Below are 17,890 nucleotides of genomic sequence, written 5' to 3' on the forward strand. Positions count from 1 at the left end.
GCTATGCCCGCAGTGGTGACGTGCCCTACACCCCCGCCCATCCCCAACGGCCTCCTGGAGGGTTCGGTGCTGGAGTGGGGTACCAGCGTGAGCTACACCTGCCTGCCTGGATATGAGCTCTCCTTCCCTGCTGTGCTTACCTGCACAGGAAACGGGACATGGAGCGGAGACCTGCCTCAGTGCCTGCGTGAGTCACTCTTTAATTCATGATGATGATGGGGATGATGAACAGAGTTACTAGAGAAAGTTTTCAGGTGTTTACTATGTATCATAGCCTCAGTCCTCTCCAGCTCCAGAGATTTTGTTTATGAAAGGCTCTGAAATGTAAACAAGGTCACTTATGTCTGCCTGTGTCCTTGCTTTAATGTGGTCAAACATACAAAAAAGTTAAGACTCATAATCAGAAGCTGACAGACTGTTGGTTTTCCTCATTTTCATTTGCAGATTCTAAACCCATATTATACCATTTCCAAGTCAAAGCACTTCACAAGAATGGTGTAACTTTACAAAATATTTTAAGGACTTTATATCACCGCATACAGATTACCAAAGTTTCTACCAGTCATGGCATTTTTGGCATATTCCAGATGAATTTGATATTGTCATGTCATGGAAATTCAGCTACCTTCATAAAGATGTCACTTAAGATTGCATTGCATCACATATTGGTTTGCAGCTGTTGTATTACCGAACACAGCAAAGCGAACTTTGTTAAAAACCAAACTGTTTGCTGTGTTTCTGAGCTGAAAAAAAAAAACCAAACACATCAACAAATTGAGAAGGAATACATTTTTAGGTCAGTAACATGCTCCATCTTAGTAAAGGGAAGTCATGGAAAACGTAGAATTTTAAATCAGGGCCAGGGTTGTTAGACATAATTGCACAATCCTGTTTTTATAATCCAGAACATGGATTACTGGTGGTGTTCTGGGTAGACAAGTCAGGGTCTTGGATGTAGTAAGTGCATTATCTCATATTTCATCATCATCACATATTTAAAAAACCTTTGGCATCAAAACATTACATCCAACTGTTCCTGGAGAAAAAGGAAAAAAACAAAACAAATGAATGTTTTATTGTTCGCAGATGAGATGCACTTGCCATTTACATTTAGATTTAATGAAAAGTGCATTGACTGCCAGCTCTGGAATCAGTGGTACAATGATGAGGAAGAGGATAATGGTGAAGATGATGCCCTGAGGGAGGAGTATTAGGCTCCATACTACATCAAGACCTTCTCGCAATCATCTTTCCAAGCATAATAATAACCCATGGTATACATGGTTGCTGAAGAGCATCTTGGTGTCTTGAGGATCATTCTTTCATTATGCCAGTCACACAGAAATAAAATATCAAGGAGGGTAAAGTGCTTACACGTGTTTGTTTCTCTCTGCCTGTTAGTCATGACTAGATGGGCTGAAAAAGTACAGATATCCCCACTTACAAGTGTTCATGCGGAATATTGACAAAAGCCAAGTGCTGGAAGATGTTCTCTGAATGCTGAAGTATTGCATTTTGTATCACCATAGTTTATTACTGCAAGACTCCTGGGGACTGCGGGGGATGTGTGATGTAAGCCATCGGATGTGTGGTTTTGTTGACTAGATATATTGATTTTGAATACTGGAAGTGTTGATTATTGGCTGGGGTTAAGAGTTATGAAAGAAGCAAATATCTGGCTGAGGGAAGTGGGAGTGCTGGCTGTGTTTCAGTACCACCTGTTAGATCATGACAAAACCGTCTGAGACCCCTGGGCCTGTCCAAAAAGAACTGTATTCAGTTCTGTGTTCTTTTGTAATTGCAAATGATGACAGTTTTTGGTGCTTGTGGCCCTATTCAGTCAGTTGAACAGGGTCCCATGCTGGGTATTTAGCATCTGAGATCCAGCTGACAGGCAGCTAGTGTTTGTGAGGATGCAGCTAGAACCACAGCCCTTTATGTGAGAATTTTATGCTGCAAAATGTCTACAATGCAGTCATTTCTTCTAATTGATGTAAATTGTTGTGTAGATTACAATGTGATTTATATTCTGCTTTATTGTAAAAATGTTTGTCAGTGTTATGGCATGATCCACTGACCCAGTGCCAAATTTTGTTACATTCTGGTATGTCTGTGTTGTGTTTTGTTCTTGAACTATAGTGATAGATATTTTTAGATTTGTTCTAGTGTCAATGTCCTCTGTCCTCATACTATTGTAGGCAAACTGATTAGTCCAATCTCTCTGCTTGAAAGTGAGGTGAAATCACCTGGTGTGGTTTTTGGTTGGAATGAAATCCTGCAGCCTCTTGGCTCTCCTGGGCAGCAGTTTGACACCCCTGCCTTAAATACTGGAACAACTGTCCATCAGAAGTAATTTTGCAGAAAAATGTGGCTTCTAACCAGTTTGAACAAATTGTTTAGCATCAACAATCACAGAATAAGCCTTCAAACATGCATTCATGCTATGCAAAAGTAAAAAAAAAATAAAAATTGTGACACCTTTTAATTTTTAAATGATGTTTTCAGTGTTTCTGTGTATTAGCTGTACTTTTACACCAGTGCTATTGTGGCAATGATTTTTTTTTGTTCTCATTGCCTACAATAGTATTGTTAAATACATTTTCACCAAAAACATTTAAAGAAGTAGTATATTAGGACCCATTTTAGACAAAAATGGTGTCATGTAATCAACACTGCACACTGCTATATAAGGTTCTATGTACCATGATCACACCATGTCTGCTTAATGTTTTCTATCATAATTAAACAGCATCATCCCCCACTACACCACAATCATCTTTCTACATCACATCACCTCCCCTAAAAACAGCATCCTGCAGCCATATGAGCATATAATGTCAGTGTTCCATGACATAACATTAGTGTTTAATGTGTGTAGGTGGAGAATTATTGCGAGTCGGCAGTAATTTGAGTTAATAGTTTAATAACTTCTTAGCTAGAACACAGGTACCACAGGTAGTGAAACAAAGGGCAAAATTGACACAGATTAACAGCCGTGTAAACATCGTTCAGTTTGATCAATAATCACCTTCTGTGAAAAACCTGGCTCCCCTTATCATGCTTTTATGGAAAACCTCCTGCTACAGTACTCTCAGTGAACTTAAGTCAGTGATAAATCACTGAGGTTTTCTAAGGCAAATGGGAGTCTGGAAATTAAAACAATAGGGAGAAAAGTGCTGATCATATTTTGTGTAGAAGAAGTTATTATCTATGCATTAAAGTGTCAGCAAAGCATTATCTGTAGCAGACTGGGGTCTGAGCATGTGAAATCATTATTAAGAGCTAAATCCTTAGTTAGCATCACTGCACACAGTGGCGCCACACTATTCTGTTACACACTCAGCATTATTTAGTAAATACATTCGTCATGGAGCAGTTGCAGATGCATACAGGTCAATGTAGTTGTCGTGTCAGTGGCTGCAAAACAATTATACAGCTATATTCTTAGCAGTAGTCAATTGGGTCTAAGGTAGATTGAGAATATTTACTATTTATTCACTAAATTACAAGATCAGCAAGATTACTAACCATTCATTTTTGCTATACCATGCATCTGCTGCAAAATCAACCTGATATGTGTATTCAGGTCACAGATTGTTGGTGCTGAATAATTATGAAGTCATGGTCTTTCTGTTTTTTTTAGACATACACTGCTATACAGTAAGTCTAGAAAATGTGATGGCCATACATACTCAGCACTTATATCTAAAATACAGCTCAGCAGTATTGCACAAGATGGCATGCATCTGCAAAAGCAAGCCAGGCTGTGCACTTCTTATTATGAGCGCCGTGCAGCCATACTGTGGCAATTATGGAGTCATATCCTTAACAATTTACAAACATTCAGTAGTTTTCAAACAGTTTTGCATATGATAGATTCATCTTGGCTTTCTACTACCCTGCAACAACAAACAATCAACAAAGGAAACATGCAAGTAGTTCATGAATATGAAATATAGATAAAGATTAATCCCTATCTCCGGAATAGCACCAAATTTTTGCTTTTGTAAGCATGTCCAGTGAAAGTGCTTTAACATCCGCACTCATCATCCCCATGACAACACATAGAAAGCACAGAGTAGGCAGTAGCTTGGTACTCTATCTGTGAAGGCTAGTTCATGTGTCTACAGGGATGAGACTGTGATCCCAACTCTGAATCTGGCCTCTGCATACTGATGACTTCAAAGCATAGATTATTCATCAAGGAAAGAGAGAGACTGTAAAAGAGTGAGAAAAAGTTTTGGTAGTCTCTGTTTCTCTCTATCTCTCTTTCTCTGACAGAGAGACACACACTCACAGACACATTAAATATGCTGCGCTTGGTTTGGCCCGGGGCCATGTCTCTTATATTTCCATAAAACAGTACATTATTTCCCTGCGGCTTGAAGCTTGTGGCTGATGTGCATGTCACCTGTTTGGCCCATATTGTCACCCCTCCAGAAAATGCCGCCTGAAGACCCGGAGTTACAATGCTGTTTGAACAGTTACAAGAATCATTTTCAGATTCAGGCAGAGCATTTGCATCTTCATTTGTAGGTACATCAAACATGGTCAAACTATCGGGGGGGTTTGGTTGAATTCACAATGCATCTTTTACAGAAGGGATCTACAGTATAGGCAAACATATTTTCTCAGAAAAGATATGTCTCTGAATACATGGATTTGCTGCCAAGATAACAGTATTTGCAGTAATGGCTTTATTCAGCCATTCCTGCATGGGCTGGATCCTAATCTCCCTGTTTACCAGATATCTATTATGTCAGGGAATGGCTGTGGGAAGCCCCTGTTTGTTCCTGGCTTTGAGGAAGAGAGCTAGCAAGAACTTATCTCTGTCTCCAGACCTCCACACAGCAGCACATGTCAGGTCTCGAGAAGCAGCCTGCCTTATTATTGGCTTGATCCCTACAGTGCTCTCTCTGCGTGACTGAATTCTCTGACTCTTGTCCCCGTCTTTGCTCTGTCCCACACAGAGCATCCCTAAACCTCCCAGCAAACAAGTAACTCTCTCTGATGAGTATATGGTTGAAGTGGATGAATGAATGAATGAATGGACAGATGGATGGATGGATAGGGACAGAATGAATGATTCCACTCCTCCTGAACTTATTCACTCTAAACTGTTCTGATCCATCTGATTAGGTGCCTATAGGCCATAAAGTAAAAGAGTAACCGTGGTAATGCAGTGTGGCTCATCTGCCCATGCTGTATTTGGAGTTTAAAACAAGGCGACATCGTACAACAGGCTTTGAGAGCAACTGCAGCAGCAGATGGCTCCGGTTGTGTTAACCTCGAGGCCCTGTCATGGAAATTAATATTTCACTTGATAATTATTTTGATCTAAAATGGAGTGCCATGACCTCCCTCACCCTCCTTCTTGCTGCCAAAATGCTTATTCACAGTTGCTACTGTAACCACTCGCTACTGAGCATGATTGGTAGAAATAAAAACAAAAAAATTATGAGATTGAATAATTCATCCAAAATTGAGGTCATCAGTGTTATCTGCAATAGTGTAAAAAAAACTCTCAGGAATGTGTAAAAGAATAGTTAAAGACAGTTATGGGCAATTTGAATAAGCCAGAGTTTTCAAGTTTATGTGCCGCTTCCATATTCTATAGAGAAATTTGTTACAGTTTATAGTCAAATGTGCCAAATTAAGTTGATGATAAAAAGCCTGCAAAAACAGCAATCATAACAGCTACAAGCACAGCACAGTCACAGCCACATGCCTCATTATGGCCTGATCTTGACCTCCTACAGCAGCTGCCACTACAGCCTATTGGTTATTCATCGAATAGCAATTTTACAATAAAATACTCATGACTGGTTTCTTGATTATTCCTCATGATGTTTTAAAAGAATACATGAAATATCTAAATCAGGCACAGCACAAAAGCAGTATCATTGCAGTGAAGTGAAAGGAAGGCGCAACAGCATGCCGGTGGTATACTGTTGCATGCGGTGCTTGCAGGAAAATATGTGACCTTTGTGATGGCTGTGCTGGTCCCTTAATTTATCATGTCAGCAATATTGCATATTTATGCCTTTGCAGCAAAGTTCTGTGGAGATCCGGGTACGCCTGCCAAAGGACGGAGAGAAGGGCGTAGTTTCATCTTCAGGTCGGAGGTGATGTTTAGCTGCAGTGTTCCTTATATCCTGGTGGGCTCAACAACACGCATCTGCCAGGAGGACAGCACCTGGAGTGGATCGCAGCCTCGATGTATAGGTGGGACATATACAGAGTCAAGAAACAGTTTCATGTTTATCAAATTATTTTCTGATTTAGTTAGTCTCACCATTGTAATAACTAAATGTTTGAAATTATGAAACCTTGTTAATTATGGTGTGTTACTGGTATTCATTACTGATAGGTTTTCACCCAGGGTTGTGGCACGTCTGCATGGTCGAGATGAGCATGTTTTGCATATGGGAGAAAAAAAAAATTGCAAAAAGAGAGAAATAGAAAATGCAAGATGTCTGCCAGGCACACTCAAAACTGAAAGAGAAAACAGAGGAGCAGTTGATTTAACTAATCTTCCAAATGATGTTTCTGTTTTGAATCTGTTTAAGCGGCTGGCTTGAAAAACAAAACACAGTTGAAGCCGAATGAGAATTAACTTGTTGCCATCTGGTACTGACGTGAAACTGAATGACAAGAATGGAATACAATATTTATGCTTTCGCACCTGGTGTTGGAGTTTCACTCTATACAAGGCCATTGTGATGGGTTTTATTTTCAGCCTACTGTTATGGAATTTACTTGAATCCAGCTCCACTGATGATTGAACAGTATTTTGAACTGTTAAAGCTTCCAAGACTTAAAAGCCAAGGAAGTAATACCCAAGTTAGATCTTTTGGAAATTACAGACAGCAAGGCAATTCTGCTCATGTCACAAGGCTATTCTAGTAATTGTCCTCTGGTACATAGTGCACCAGGGAGAAATTGCTCAGTCATTATCAATGATTGCCCCTCTATCATATTCTCATTTTTATTTCCTTCCAATCCCTCTGCTCAATATGACAATGATTTCTTGTCCTAGAGCCCACCAGAACTACCTGTGAAAATCCAGGGACACCTGAACACGGCTTTATGAATTACACCACAGGCTTCAAGGTAAAGTGAACTTTTATAAAATTTTATGGTGAATATATTTAGGGGTGTAAGCTCATTGGGCTCAAACACAATTGTTACTGTTTTGTGTTTGTTATTTTCTTTTTCCCACGTTCACATTTCCCATGAGTAGTTAAATGATAGACTAGAGATTTGTTACAATGATTATTAGAGTGGAAAACAGAAAATAACTCCCACACTACATGTTTCGTTGACACAAAACCTGTTTGACTTGTAGAGCCAAAATTCTGCTTCAACTCTGCAAATAGGGCAACCCACTTCTGCTTAATTCAATTTTTCCTCTGTTTTGGGCTCTAATATCTCCTCATACACAGTATCTCCAGTTGCCATGAAACTTGGCAAGACTAGTTTATGGCAGTGGTTCCCTTTTTTTTTTCTTTTTTCTTTTTTTCTTTTTTTTTTCTAACCAAGAGCCCCTCTGAAAATATTCCCCCTCCCCAAGGCACCCCGACACTTTGAAGATTTAAAAAACGCCTCAGAACTCAAACTAAAAACAATACACCATAAATTGGTTGAAAATGTGTACTTAAAACTGATAAGTGAGTTACAACGATTTCAATGAGAGCTCAAATCCATTGAACAAATAGTCATATATAATTGGTAAAATGTTTGGAAATAACAAGAATAAGCCTATAAAAAATATAAATATTATGAATAATAAGTAGGCTCTTTTGTTTTGCCCAAAAATAATACCTTTGTAAAACTGATATTCTTGTTTCAACCCTCATTATGAGTTATTATTATTTTACATGTGGACCAAACACGTAACTCGCAGCATTAATAAATAATGACATAAGAATAATTATCATGACAGAATGATCAGTTTAAAAAACATTAGGGAAATGGAGAGAAAGACAAAACAAACCTTGATGGTGCTCTCTAATAGGGTTGAATATTTGTGTCCCACAAGCAGCCAAACACAGTTCACCATATTTCAGTTTCAGTGCGCCGTCCATTAGTAGCTCCGTGTATTCATCTTGAGCTCTGCTACTCAAACTAGTGGCTGATGCTGATGACAACAAGCAGCGAACAAGAGGAGTGCGAGTGGCAAACAATGACTGTGGCCCTGCTGCATAGCAACACCTATGTTGTACTTGAAAAACCCATGCAATGCATTCAATAGGGCAAACATTGCCTTCAATTTAATATTTTTAAATCTGACCAATATCTCTGTTTAATACTCTTAAGAACGCCATTGTACATATAATAAAATAAAGTTTGTATGAGTTAAAGTTTATTAAGTGAGAGGAAAAATGATAATGTGAAACAAACAGATCCTGCAGCACCCCTGGACAGTTTTCACGGCACACCAGGGCACCGCAGCACCCACTTTGGGAACCACTGGTCTATGGACCAAGGTCTTTCATTGCTGTTTGATTAGCCAGTAAACTTGGAAAAGGTTTGTGACCTATCGCCAAATAGTTCACAGCCTAAATGTGGATTGTTGGGTCAACATGACATGTCTATCAAAGGGACCCAAGTGCATGAAACAAGGTATTTTTGTCTTGGTCATGAAGGGCTGCTACAAATACCATATCAAATTTCTAAGGGGATACATTATTGAAAAACATTTGAGAACAACTGAGCTGCTCAATTCAACTTTGCGCAAAACTGCAGTGCTCCATTTTACTCTGCTCTCTGCACGATAATACTGCTGTACTGTTCTTTGCTTATAGCACTACTTTATAAATCATGGTTGAATACGATAGTCCTTTTTTTCCCTTGTTTGTACGCAACCTGACCAGCAGTGGTTTATAGTTTGAAAAGCACTGCTGTAATCTAATACACACCACTCTGCTTCACTTTATACTTTGATAGACTTCACCACAGTGCTCTCCAAAATTTCAAACAGCAAGACTGTTGTAATTGGTGGCACAACTCTCTCCATTTAACTCTGTTATACTGTTCTTTTCTGCTCGGTTTTATCCTTATCTGCTCTTCTCTGCTCTGTTATGCCATGCAAAGATTTACAAAGCTTTAGCTGGTGCAACAAGATGACGGATATGTTGCAGCAGCACAATTAATCTATTCTACAAAGGAACGAATACGGACATTGGCTTCTGAAAATAAGGGTGATCTTCAAGCACAATATCCCCTCATTCCCTTAGATACACACACATACAACACAAAAAAGCACACACACACACACACACACACAACTACACTTTATGCATGTAGCAGCTCATCTGTGTATACAGCAATAACTCTGCGTAATAAAAAATAATTAAAAAAAGTAATAAAAATCTTAGTCCCCACAATGTAGTAAAATGCTGGGTAGATAACAATAACATTAAATAATGTAATTATTTACCATGTTTTATGTTTATTACTACATTACAAAGTGGGTTGGAATTTTACAGAGAATAATGTAATAACTTTAATATGCATCAAAGCTTTTCATCAATCAGATGACATGAACAGACACTGAATCCACACATTGGTGTCATAAACTGTAATAGTAGTAGTGGTAGTAATATTTTCACACACCATCTCACATTTACACACACATTCAAAGGAGTGATTTATTCAAAGGTCATTTCTTCTTTCTTTTTGAAATTTTGGTTATCCCCATCTTAGGTGTCAAAACTCATCCACAAGAGGAAGCGAGCATACATTTAAATGGCTAAATTTTGTTTGTTTTGGTTTGATTTTGTCAATGATAATTCCATTTACTTTCAAACAGGATCTTATTTTACTAGTTTCTGCCATCAGGCCAATCAGTTTAAATCAAAATTACGTGGCTCACTTCACTGTAGAGCTACATACCTCTCAGTTTGCAAGGAGTGCTGCTCTCAGATGCTATCAGCCAGGACAAAGGAAAACCCCTACAGTCAAACTCAAAGATGAATAAAAACCCACCCTTTCACATAACAACACTCATACTGATGCTCAGCTTCTTCACATCACTGTGATTGAACAATTATGACATAACATTTAATATAACATTAATTTGATCCTTTGTGGCATTCTTCACACACTTTCCTGTTTGACCCGCTTTCTGCTGTGTTCATGTCATATCAGAAGAAATGAAAAAACAAAATTTTGCTGCCTCAACTTGAAAACATGCATGTCTTTTTCCTTTGAACACCCACAAACAAACTAATTTTATATGAATTATAAATCAACCATAAATGAATTGAGGCAGGTATTGCTCACTTTTTGTAATAATGTGATCATTTAGATTTGTATTACCCTGGCCTGCTGACACTGACGTATTCACTACTATATGTTCCAGTTCTGATGACACATTAACACAATTCATGATGGCAAGACAGAGGTATCAGGTCCCACAAAAAATTCCTTCACAGCCCTCTTGTATTTACCACAAGGAGCTTTACATGAATATGTTTTCTCATTGGTAGTAAGTGCTTTTGGTAAATCTGAGCCATTGAACCTATCAGAGCATTTGGTCTTTTTTCATGCCAAATAGCCCAGACTAGTTAAAATAACATATCTAATATTATAGTAAAGTCAGGTTTTGGGCCATGAATAATCACAAAATTTGAGGTAGGAAAGTGTCATTGCAGTGTGAGAGTCATCTGTGGGAAAAAACAACGTGGTTTGGGTCCAATTATTTGAATGTCTTTTTGCTGGGTTGGATTAATGGAGAACTGCACTCCCTGCAGACTTGGAGTCACAAGGAAATCAGGAATTTTTGATCAGAAAGAAAATACGTGATGACAGAAACTAGGAAATAAGGCTTGAGTTAAAAATAACAGTCTTTAATAGATAAACCACAATAGGGATGAGTGTGATTAAAATGACTTTGGTTTGATTTTTGTTTGTTTTTCTTGTTCTCTTTTGCTGGGTTGGCTTTACTTATGTTTTGGTATTGTTGGCTGCCAGCTTCTTTGTTGAATGTCATTTTGAGCCCCCTTTGGTGCTCTGGTTCATCCTTTATGAACTGCTTTGTTTGCATCTCCTAAAATGATAGGTACAGCCCCCCCTCAGTGAAGCAATCTGAAATGCCAAATAAGAACAAAACATGAAAATGGTCTCATTTCGAGGCAGTCCAGTGGCTAAATGATGAAAAGTCAACCAATTTTACTTGTTATTAAAGCTACTTATAAAAACATTTATTATGCAGTATTTTTCAAACATTTTGTTTATGATGCTCTTTTATTTGCTGTTTATAAGACCTAAAGTCTTTGAAAACCAGGAGATACAATACTGCAGAGCTACACTGTTTTCTGCTATACTATAATGTACTGCATTGTACTGTGATATAAAATGTGTACTATACTGCACTATCATGCACTCTTCTGTACAATGCTGTACTACAGAACTATACTGCGCTATACTCATAAAATAGAACTGAGAAGAATAGGCATGGCCTTTGGCTCATGGCAAGTCAGTGGCAAGGCAAGTTTCCGGGTGGTTCCCCTTGTCAAGGCAACAGTTGTAGCACTCACTGATGTCACTGCTTCAGCAGAAGTTTGTTTACGTTGATGAAGGCGTGATGCACAGAAAGCAGAAAACATGTTCTGTTCTAACGCAGTGCATTGTGAGAAACTGTCTGAATATCTGTTGTTAAATTTGCTGGTTTTCCCCGTAATCTTACCTTGAACTAGCGTGGTAGAGACTGGCGCTGTTCCACTGCAGGTTTGACTAAGTGACAGGATCCAACACAAATGCCAGCTAATTGCAGCCTTATCACATCAACAATCTGAGCTACAGCAACGTCTTGTGGCCGAAATCATATGGTTTGTATCTTTCTTCAAATCACCACTGTAAATATTTTCCATATCTGTCATGATTTCAATAATGCTTGTTTATGCACAGTAGAAGCATCAGTAACGTTATACAGTCAGTTCCAGTGGCTGCTAGGTGGCCCATTAACAACTGTGGATTCCCTTAGACAGTGGCAGTTCTATTCAGTTCCATTTCTGTGACTATCCTGTACTCCAGATCTATATTACTATACTATACCATACTGTGCTGTTTTATAATATATTGTACTATGGAATAGTACTATTCTATACCATATCATGTCATACAACACCATACCATACAGTACAAAACCATATTGCTGTTCTACAGGCCTAATATATTGTGCCCTGCTGTCTTTTTCTATGCATTAAAATTCTAAACCCTATTCAGCTCCACACCAGGCTGTGAAAGACTGTGTGGCTACTCCACCTGACTGAGAGGCAGAGCTAGATGAATGGCAGCCTGAAGCACCATTTCATAGCCAAAGGCTCTACAGTGTGCCCTATACTTTAGTCCCCTTTCAAATGGGCAGTTCCCAATGGGTGCTCCATGTGGAACTGTTGTCTATTCCTTTGGATGATGTTATGTGGGTGTAATGATGGAACAGTGAACAGTATACATTTTATCGCAGCAGGACACACAGGAGACAATGAACTTGCTTTCTCACTTTTCTCCTTGTTCTTATTCTCTGCCTCCCTCTCTCTTGTTCTCTCTGTCTGAAGCAGTCTAACAAAAGCCTGTGATCTGACATTCATTAGATGTGTGTGTAACAGCTTTATGTATATTGTATATAGACTGCGGGTGTGGAAAATGAGCTGTGCTGAGATGCATTGTAGTCAAATAAATTGTTGTCATGACCATTGGTGCATTCTCCACAGCTCCCATGAGCTGCTTTTAGTGTGCAGATTTCATTTTCTCTCCCCTCTATTGCATTAAAAGTGTCATTTACCAGTTAAGTGCAAAGAGTTTCTTCAAAACATTCAGTAGAATATCTTATATGAAAGTGTCTTATTTGTCCCAAATGGAAGCAAAAGCATAGTATTTAGACCACTGATTGTAATGGTGACAGTCATGTTTAACACCAGTGGATGAGAAAATCCAATGTAAATGTTGTCCTTAGACAGCAGGAATTGAATAGTGGCTGAAAATCCTGTTTTTTTTTTCTGTTTTGTATTTTTTTTTTTAATTCTGTGAATCATCCTCTGCAAACTTTACTTCCTCACTTCCTGATGCCTGTGTATCACATTGGAGCATAGGCTGTTGCCTTTAGGAATGGCCCCCATCTGCCTCCACACTGTACAAATAATCATTAAAAAACAGTATGCAGTTTTTGTTCCAAGCTCTTCAGACTCGATGCTGGAGGCCTATTGACATTTGCATCAGTGTATTGACCCTCTCTGCTGTGTGTGTGGCGTCTGTTCATGGCTAGGTGGGCAGCAGAGTGGACTTCCAGTGCCAACAGGGACACCTATTGCAAGGCTCCACGACCAGAATCTGTTTGCCAGACCTCACCTGGAGTGGCACGCAGCCAACCTGTATTCGTGAGTATTTGTTCCTCACTTGCTAGCACTGCCTCTTTCTCTTTCTCTCTATATCTTTGTGTCTCTCTCCCTCCCTCTCTCCTGTTGGAGTAGAGAAGTGTTCATCCACCGTTTGGTACTCAGACACTTTCCTCTCTTTTCTCTCACTCTGTCTCTCTCTCCCCTATCACCTTTCTCACTCACTCATCTCTTCCATAACCTTTAGCCCCCCAGTAGATTGAAGCTCGCACCTCAATCAACCTGCCATTTTCAGTCGTTCTCAGAGCATGGTGTTGACCAAGATTACCGTCATTCTGTCTGAACTGTCGACCAACACCAAACCAGGGCCTTGCAGTTCGGGCCACTCAGTTTGCCTCACCGCCCATTTTTACAGATTGTGGTGTATTCCAACGTGCTCAGGGATCCCATTTCCCCATTGTTTAGAAAAGAAATGATCCCTTTCAACGGCACTTTACCAAAATCAAGGAAAAATCAACCTGCAAATTTTAAAGGTACACTATGGTTTTATGATGCTTTAACTCCTTCTAAGTGGTTATTGCAGTCAGTGCTTGCAAACAGAATAAAGAAGTGAAAGAATATTTCTATATTTATACAATATTTATCACAGAGGCATTTTTTTTGCACCACAAAACAAGTTAGATAGAGTTAGGCATGCTAAAAAGAATAGTAGATATCTGGGTAACCTGATACAAGTAGAATCAGGTTACCCAGCAGCCACAGGAGACAAGGCAAACATATAAAACCTTAAACCCAGCTTATTGTTATTAGCAGCAGTAAGCAGGGTGAGAGTGAAGGAGTGTTTAGCTCACAGTGTGAAGAGTTACACACCGAACAAGTGCAGGCATTCAATAACTTGAAATGCATGTGGGTTAGCCTGTTAACAGCAGGCTCTACAGACTAGTGCTGCCCCACACTGTCAGGTTCATCCTGTGTGTGTGTGTGTGTGTGTGTGTGTGTGTGTGTGTGTGTGAGAGAGAGAGAGAGAGAGAGAGAGAGAGAGAGAGAGAGAGTGTGAGAGAGTGAGAGATTTGGAGTGGGGGGAGGGATTATCTCCCCCAAAATTTTCCCAAAAATCTCAATGGTCATCATGGTAGCAACTAACAGCTAATTGACTGGTAATTGCTCAGCAGCACTTGTCAACCCCAACTGCTGTGTTATGGTCATTTTCACATTTGAGCAAGTGGATTATTCCATATTGTACCTATAAAATGTTATTGTTTGCAGTACACATTTCAGTTTGTGTCCACCTGCTCTTGTAATTTCTCACACAGTGATCTGACACTGTTAGGTCCTGGATTTTTTTTCTTCATTCATACATTACACTCACTGTGTAAACACCTGAGCCGTGTGACTGAGTGGGGAATTTAAATGATATTTTGTTATCCTGATTTCATAACCAGCCCAAGATGCAACACCCAGCGGAATTTCCCAGAGAGATTTGTGCTGAGGAAGCAGAAACATCATAATACCTAGCCTTCACAGTCTGCCTGATCTTCTGCTGCACTGCAGTGTGTGCATGTATGTGTGTGTACGGATGTGTGGGTGTATAGAAGGATAGTGGTGTCTCTGTGAATCCTTGTAGATTAGCATATTGTCTTCATTTTGTGCTTATCTCAGTGTTTGTGCGTGAGAGCGTGCACGTTTATATATGTGTGTATGTGCGATGTTTTTTGACTGTGTGTGCATGCAGGTGTATGTCAGGTGGGCAGATGCACCCTATATGAGCATGGTTTTGTATATGCATGTGAGTTTGAGTGCCTTTGTATGTGTCTGAGAGTTTGTGTTGAACTTGGGTCAGAATAGGCTCATAAATCCTCTGAAATACCTTTCTGTATGATTAAATGGTCTTCTGCTACACTGGAGCCACTTAAATGGATTCCACAGTGTGAAGCCTCAATCTTGCACTGCTGGCTAAAGCCAAAATAAATTGGGAGGGATTATATATACAATGGTTCTAATAAATACAATAGATATAAATTCGAGTTAAAGATCGTTAGATACTAATCAAGTTTGTAGTTTCAGCTTAACAACTTAGCTTAGGTGCAGAGCAGATACCATCTAAAAATTGGAAAGGGTAGAGCCGTACTTGTCTACTGGAATTTAGACAATTGCTTTTCTAAAAGTAACCTGTTTTTTTAGATAAACATGCCAAGGTAGGACAAAGCACAGTTTCATACCCTACTTAGCAGACACTCAGCACTCAGGTGTTTTAGTACATTGAAACTAAGCTCTGATCTTGTATAAATGTTAAAAGATGAGGTGAAATTTATGCCCAAATAAGGGCTTAATCATGTGTCCTGCTCAACGTAAAAATTAATGGTGTCTAAAATGTTTGCTTATAAACTATCTCTAGTGCCAATATTGGCTCTTGTCACTTTTGATGATTACTTTCTTATTCACCTCTAAATTAACTGAGATAGATTTTGATCAGTTTTGAAGCTGCATTAAAAAAATACTAGATATTTTTAACTCAGCATGCACAGTGTTGACCACTGACATTGATAGGCACTTTTGTGACCCTTGTAACGTTAATCTACTGACCCTGATTGCTTTTTTTCTAATATTGTGAAATACTGTAATCTTACAATGACTGTGTCAGTTTCTGACCTACCGTATTTCACCAATTAATCGCCCGGGCGTTGAATATGCCAAATCAACTTGGACCCCGGGCGTTTAAAAGAACCAGGCGGCTGTTCGCTGCAGGCCTTTATTTATTTTTGCACAGACCTGCACCAGGCCATTATTGTGATCACAGTTACCGTCCAACATATTTATAGTCGGGCAATTTAAGATTACGGTGCACCATTTTTTTCTAACGTTAGCTAGCGCTCTTATTTTGACAGAAAACAAAAGTGCCGCACTGTTATTGTGCGGATAACTGTTTACTTCTGCAAAAATAAGGTGAGTAGCCTTATTTTCGGTTACCTCATTATGATGCAAATAATCACCCCGGCGGTTATTCGGGTGGGCGTTTAATACGCAAAATGGGTGCAGACCCCAGGCGTTTATAAGAACCCGGCGGCTATTTGCGGCCTGGCTATTAATTGGTGAAATACGGTATGTGTTAAAGGTGACTGAACACTGGATGTGCTATATAAGTGGTAATAAAGAGCTGGGTCTCATAGTCTCTTTATGCATTTATTTACTTATGCACACACACACACACACACACACACACACACACACATATATATATGCTAAATTGTGCAATAACCTCATAATATGGTATTTTGATCTATATCGTTCAGTATATTTCTGAAGGAAGAGTGATTAGCTTACAGGATCTAAAAACTCTTTGTTTTTGCTGTAGGCAATTGACAAAAAGATTCAGAAGTCTTTCAGTCAGTTTGTCTATGCTTGTTGTTATGCATGTTTTTTTATGTCCAAACCAGCATTCAGGACACTAACAACTGGTAAATATGTAGAATTAGAACAGCAGGGAAGCAAGCAGTGCTATCTTTCTAACAAAAGGGGGGAAAAAATCCTTGCAGGATAAGAGAAACGTCTGGAACCATTTTTAAGTTAACTTTGTCCACTTGACCATGCTCGGGTATTGCTGTCTGTATCTGACTAACCTTCTTGGCTCGCACAGGAATCCATCACAAGGGCTGTCTCTGGGTGTCTGCCTCTATCTGTCTCTATCTATCTGTCTGGGTCCTTAACTGATGCACTCTGTCTCTATCGGAGACATCAACACTGAACTCAAAATGAGCATAGCGTGTTGTTGTGTGAGAGAAAAAATACAAGTCTCTTTGGAGAGTGCGTGTAATCTCAGGAGTAATGCCTGGCACGGTGCTTCAAGTGTAAATAAATATGGGACTGCAAACAGAATTTGATGAGGGATGTGACATGTGTTTGATACAACTATTCATTGGTGCTGTAAGTGTCTTCAGTACTTATGGTCTCAAACTGGACAGCCTTTTATTTTATTTCATTTTATTTTATTTTATTTATGGTCTCCAGACACTATGTATACATCTGTCTCTTGAGTCTTGCAGTGTAAGACAGATATCACATAAGATATTTTCATCAATGGTTCATCCACTCATTTAAAAAGCTGCAGGCATCACACACCGTCAACAAATGTTCACATTCTTTTCTGCATATATTCGGAATTAAAAACATACGTACAGCATACGCACTGAGATGTGCATTTTGGGAAATCTTTGTTTATTTTGTCTCTCTGCATGATATAGAAGAAATGTAAATGCAGTCACTGTGGAGCTCAGGAATCCAGGACTTGAACGTAGCTGGACCAGTTTCTCAATCTTATTTTAGAGAATATTTACGTCTGAACACAAGCACACGCACACACACACTTGCACATAAATATACACGTACATGCGTTACACAATCGCAAACACCAACTGGAGCAATATCTGCAGGGGAGGAAGAAAGATTTGCAGTGAGCCAACCCCTCTCACATGTACACACATATACACACACTCAGGCACACACTACTGACAATCACCCACCCCCCAGGATGTTGTCCTTCTTTCTCTCCCGCA

General features: G+C 39.3%; 1 protein-coding gene across 1 annotated transcript in view; it reads left to right on the plus strand.

The window, feature by feature from the left end:
- The window catches only part of LOC115373316 (CUB and sushi domain-containing protein 3-like), a 285,861-nt gene that overhangs the window by 256,995 nt on the left and 10,976 nt on the right, over window positions 1-17,890 (plus strand). The window contains exons 60-63 of the mRNA XM_030071637.1: window positions 14-187; window positions 6,052-6,225; window positions 7,040-7,113; window positions 13,271-13,382. Coding sequence (XP_029927497.1) covers window positions 14-187; window positions 6,052-6,225; window positions 7,040-7,113; window positions 13,271-13,382 — 534 coding nt within the window. The remainder of the gene's footprint in view (window positions 1-13; window positions 188-6,051; window positions 6,226-7,039; window positions 7,114-13,270; window positions 13,383-17,890) is intronic.

The sequence above is a fragment of the Myripristis murdjan genome, chromosome 16 (assembly GCF_902150065.1).
Source record: "Myripristis murdjan chromosome 16, fMyrMur1.1, whole genome shotgun sequence".
Lineage (NCBI taxonomy): Eukaryota > Metazoa > Chordata > Actinopteri > Holocentriformes > Holocentridae > Myripristis > Myripristis murdjan.